This window comes from Carlito syrichta, unplaced genomic scaffold, assembly GCF_000164805.1.
Source record: "Carlito syrichta isolate Samal-C Ts95f unplaced genomic scaffold, Tarsius_syrichta-2.0.1 Scaffold123281, whole genome shotgun sequence".
In the NCBI taxonomy this organism is placed as follows: Eukaryota; Metazoa; Chordata; class Mammalia; order Primates; family Tarsiidae; genus Carlito; species Carlito syrichta.
The window spans coordinates 36927-41874 of record NW_007067377.1 but is presented as its reverse complement, the minus strand read 5'-3'; the positions used below and the strand labels follow the sequence as shown (position 1 = coordinate 41874).

Here is a 4948-nt window from a genome sequence, read left to right as displayed (position 1 = left end):
CCCGGCCAACACAGCCTCGACCTGCTGGGCTCCGGCGATCCTTCCGCTTCAGCCTTCCAAGTAGCCGGAATTACAGGCATGCACCACCACGCCCGGCTGATTTTTTGATTTATTGTAGAGATGAGGTCTCGCTGCCCAGGCGGGTCTCGAACCCGCGGGCTCAGGCAATCCACTCACCTCAGCCTCCCAAAGGCGCGGGATTACAGGCTAAGCCACCGAGCCCGGCGATGTTTTAAACCACAGACTTGCTGTTTCCTCTTCACCGTCTGCCTGTCCTGGGTGAGGGCAGGGCCTGAGGCCTTAAGTACATTGGGTTCTAGCCCAGGACCTGATACACAATGGGTGTTCTCTCCTAAGATAGTGGCAGTGACATTTGTCACCCCTGTCAACGAGAAACCAGTAGCACATCCCACAGATGGAAGGCAACCGTGAAACTCAACAGAATGGAAACAAAATAAAAAGATTCCAATAAAATATTCAGGCAAATAAAAAAATGATGCTAAGCCGGGCTCAGTGGCTCAGCCTGTAATTCCGTGCCTTGGGAGGCTGAGGTGAGTGGATTGCCTGAGCCCGCGGGATCGAGGCCCACCCAGGCAACTTGGCGAGACCTCATCTCTATAATAAATCAAAAAATTAGCCGGGCATGGTAGCGTGCGCCTATAATTCCGGCTACTCGGAAGGCTGAGGCGGAAGGACCGCCGGAGCCCAGCAGGTCGAGGCTGCAGTGGCCGCTCCCGGCCAGTCTGGGCGACACTCCAGTCTGGGCGACAGAGTGAGACTCCAACTCAAAAAAAAAAAAAAAAAAAAAGATGCTGGAGGCGGTAACTCATACTTGTACTCCCAACACTAAGGGAGGCTGAGGCAGGGGGATTGCTTGAGCCCAGGAGCTTGAGACCAGCCTGGACAGCATAGTGAGACCTACCAAAAAAAATCTACAAAACTGTATCTCCACAAAAAATCGAAATATCAGTGGAGCATGGTGGTGTGCACCTGTAGTCCCAGCTACTTGGGAGACTGAGGTGGGAGGATCCCCTGAGCCCAGGAGGTTAAGAATGTGGTGAACTGGAATCATGCCGCTGTACTCCAGCCTGGGCGACAGAGTGAGACTCTGACTCAAAAAAAATTTTTTTTAATTAAAAAAAATAAAAAGGGCTGGGCATGGTGGCTCAATCCTGTAATCCCAGCACTTTGGGAGCCCGAGGCAAGAGGATTGCCTAAGCCCAGGGGTTCGAGACCAGCCTGGGCAACTTGGTGAGACCCTGTCTCTACAATAAATCAAAAGATTGGCTGGGTGTGGTAGCGTGCACCTGTGGTTCTGGCTGCTTGGAAGACTGAGGCAGAAGGATTGCCAGCAGGTCGACGCTGGGGTGGCCGTGAGTGTGCCACTGCACTCTAGCCTGGGCGATACAGTGAGACTCTGACTCAAAAAAAAAAAGGAAGGAGGGTCGTCATGGAGAAGCCACGTGATGAGGGAACAGCGGTTGGAGAAATGTGCTTTGAAGATGGAAGAAGGAACCCCCCCAAGGCAGCTTCTAGAACCTAGAGAAGGCCAGGAAACAACCCTTCTCTCAGGGCCTGGGAGGAGCCAGCCCAACCGCACCTGGACTTGAACCCAGGGAAAAGGACGCCCCACGCCTGGACGCCAGCCCTCTGAGAGAATAAAAGTGTGTTATTTAAGCCACTGTGTTGGTGGCAGTTCGCTCCAGCAGCCGCGATTGGCTCACATGGGCTGAGCAAGGGGTCACCCGCTCCTCTTGTGAAGATCCGTGCAGGGATGTCACAGCCACCCCGAGAAGCTGGGCGCAGCCTGGTGTGGACCGAGAGCACGGGCCATAGAGATGGCGCCAATCCGCGTCCTTCCGTGCTGGCTCTGGGAACTGCAGGTGCCACGTCACCCCTCTGAGCTCAGTTTCTTCATCTGCAGAGGGAGGATAGAAATGACCCTTTGCGGATTAGTCATTACGGCCAAGGTCTACCACGCCGTGGGCGCGTCGGGGACCCAGCAAATGCCGGTCCCAGTTCGTGTCGACCAAATCGACTCACTGTTCCTTCCACATCCCCCAAAATAACGAGACCTGCCGTGTGCCAGCCGTGGACAGTGACCGAATTCTGCCCTGTGCCCGATTCCGCCCTCTCTTCACCCGGCCTAATTCCTCTAACTCTGTCCACGCTTCTCCACGCCAGGGTCCAGATGTCGGCTACGTGACCCGAGGGCCCCAAGCAGGGGGCGTCACGGGGCTCGACTCCTTCGGGAACCTGGAAGTGAGCCCCCCGGTCACAGTCGGGAAGAAGGAATACCCGCTGGGCAGGATTCTCATCGGGAGCAGCAGTTACCCTGGGTAAGGAGGGACAGGAAGGGGCGGCTGGAGCCCAGGGGTGCTGTGGGACGGCAGAAAACCAGAGCAGAACCCCCTGCCTGCCCGGGACCAAGAGGGCGCCACACACTTCAGGGCGTGAGAGGAATCCACGTGCAGGCGAGGAATGCGTGCTCTGGTGCCGACAGATCCAGGTTCAGAGTCAGGCCCTGCCACCTACACCTTCAGTCCACGAGTGTTTGCTGAGCCTCTGCTGTGTGCTGGGAGCTGGGTGTGCAGGTGGGGCCATGAAAGCGAGTCCCTGCCACTCTTCTAGTAGAGGAGACAGATGGTAGAAACGCATACAAATAAGATAATTTCACACAGCGAAAAAACCGTAAAGAAGGCAGAGAAGGAAGAGGAACTGTGAGGGTGACCAGGGAGGGCCTCCCTGGAGAAGGGGAGTGTCTGGCAGATGAGAGAACACGTGCAAAGACCCTGAGGCTGGAATGAGCGTGTGTGTTCCAGGAGGCCAGGACAGCTAGAACAGACTGAGCAAGGGAAGAGCGGAGGGCTGGACCTCCCAGGGCCTCGGAGGAGACAGCTGAGACAAGTGGAGGCACGTCCAGGGGCAAACAGCCAACAGGGCGTCAGCAGCTCAGGCCGGCCTAGCCCCGGGCCCCTTGCTTACCGGCCACACCAGCATCGCATGCCCTCGGCAGGCAGTGCTGTCTGAGGCTAAGCTCTGATCCTCTTCACCTTAGTGACCGTGCCTCAGTTTCCCCCCAATAAAACTATTGAATGACAATTCCTGACTCCTCCAAGGTCAGGGAATAAAATAAAGGCATTCCAGGCTCCTGAATCCCTTCCCTGACTGAAGGAGAGCCCTGACCCTTTGCCAAGCCCCCAGACCCTCAGAGACCCCGTGTCCCACCCCACACCACCGCTTCAACCCTGCCTTGGCAGCAGCGAAAGCCGGGAGATGCACGCGGCCCTGCAGGACTTCCTTGTGGCCCAGCGGGTGCAGGCCCCTGTGAGGCTCTATTCGGACTGGCTGTCTGTGGGCCACGTGGATGAATTCCTGAGCTTTGTTCCTGCGCCTGACAGGAAGGTACGGTGGGCAGGGGGAGGCTGCCTGGAGGAAGCCATGCCACCTGCTTGGGTTTCCAAGCCAGGCTTTGCCTTCTGCCTGGTGGGGGCAGGGGGTGGGGGGATACCTTACCTGCCTGACCCCGTCTTTACGTCCCCACAGGAGGGGGACAAAGGAAGCAGCGGCCTGGGTTCAGGCCCTTGCTGGGGCCACCCTCGGCAAAGCCCCCTCCCTGGGAGCCCCCGGGGCAAAGCCGCCTGACCCCGGTGTGTGTGCCTCCAGGGCTTCCGGCTGCTCCTGGCCAGCCCCAGGTCCTGCTACAGATTGTTCCAGGAGCGGGAGAAGGAAGGCCACGGGGAGGCCCTGCTCTTCAAAGGGGTCACGAGTAAGTCGACCTGCCTTGTGCTGTTTGGGTACCCTCCTCTGCCTTCCCGGGGTCTCCACTGCCAGATGGAGCCCTCCAGGCGACAGACGCCCTCTGAGTGCCCACTGCACGCAGGCACTGTACCAAGCGCTGGTGATACCGCGGCAGCAGGCAGCGAGGCTCGCCGCTCTCTGGGCTGACCGTCCAGGGGGAAGTGGGTCAAAAACCAGCGACAACACAGGGGCCGGGGGCAGTCAGGGTAGAGCTCAGGGAAGGCTTCCTGGAGGAGGCAAAGGCCAAGCAGGAGCATGAAGGAGCATGAAGCAAGAGCTGACCAGGCAAATGGGGCAGTGAGGTGAGAGGAAGAGAGTACTGCCATCAGAGGGAACGGCGATTGTGAAGGCTCAGAGGCAGGAAACGTACGACATGTTGGAAGACCTGTGGAAGTTTCCGTCTGGCTGAAGCCCAGAGTGAAATCTTGTTCTTTCAGTGGAGTCCGCAGACGGGCCGGGGGCACCTCTGTGGCTGAGAGCGCCCGTCTAATATCTGTCGTGTGTTCTGTGGCATCAGGCCACGGGCGACTCGGGTCTTCCTCCCCAGTCGCAATCTCTTCGGAAATCAGAGAACATGAAGGGGGTGGGAACCGCCTTTCCGATGAGAACGGACACTGCTGAAGCGTTTCATCGGAGGCATCTGACTCAGTTGCTCCCGACGAACCCGCATGTTAGGAATGATCATCACTGCCCCGTTTTACAGATGGGAACACTGAGTCCCCACTGCTCCTGTGGGGAAGAAGAAAAGCGACCTCGCCATTCATGTGCTTGTTCTCTTCTCTTTTTTTCTCCCATGACAGGAGAAAAGCAGAAAGTAAAGGACATTCTGTCCAACAAGATACTAAAGGAACATAACTCCTATGTGGAGGTACGAACCCGGGTGCTGGGAGATGCCACGCCCCAGGCAGACCTGAGACCCCTGCCCAGCCACCTTCCTGTGATTAGAGGCACAGGCAGGAGGCTCCCACGGGCTGCTTGCTGGTTGTGGGGGACAGCCCCAGGGTGCTTAGAAAGACACACCTGCACAGACACGGAGGGAGAGACAGAGAGGCTGAGGGGAGGAGGCCCCTGAAGAGAGAGGCTCGCGGGGCTTGGTGGCTCAGCCTATAATCCCAGCACTTTGGGAGGCTGAGGCCAGTGGATTGCC

The 4948-nt window shown here is 57.8% G+C and overlaps 1 protein-coding gene across 1 annotated transcript in view; it reads left to right on the top strand.

Moving 5' to 3' along the window:
• Positions 1-4948, top strand: part of PADI4 (peptidyl arginine deiminase 4) — a 41083-nt gene that overhangs the window by 31762 nt on the left and 4373 nt on the right. Inside the window, exons 11-14 of the mRNA XM_008048251.1 lie at positions 2185-2339; positions 3261-3405; positions 3667-3769; positions 4605-4669. Coding sequence (XP_008046442.1) covers positions 2185-2339; positions 3261-3405; positions 3667-3769; positions 4605-4669 — 468 coding nt within the window. The remainder of the gene's footprint in view (positions 1-2184; positions 2340-3260; positions 3406-3666; positions 3770-4604; positions 4670-4948) is intronic.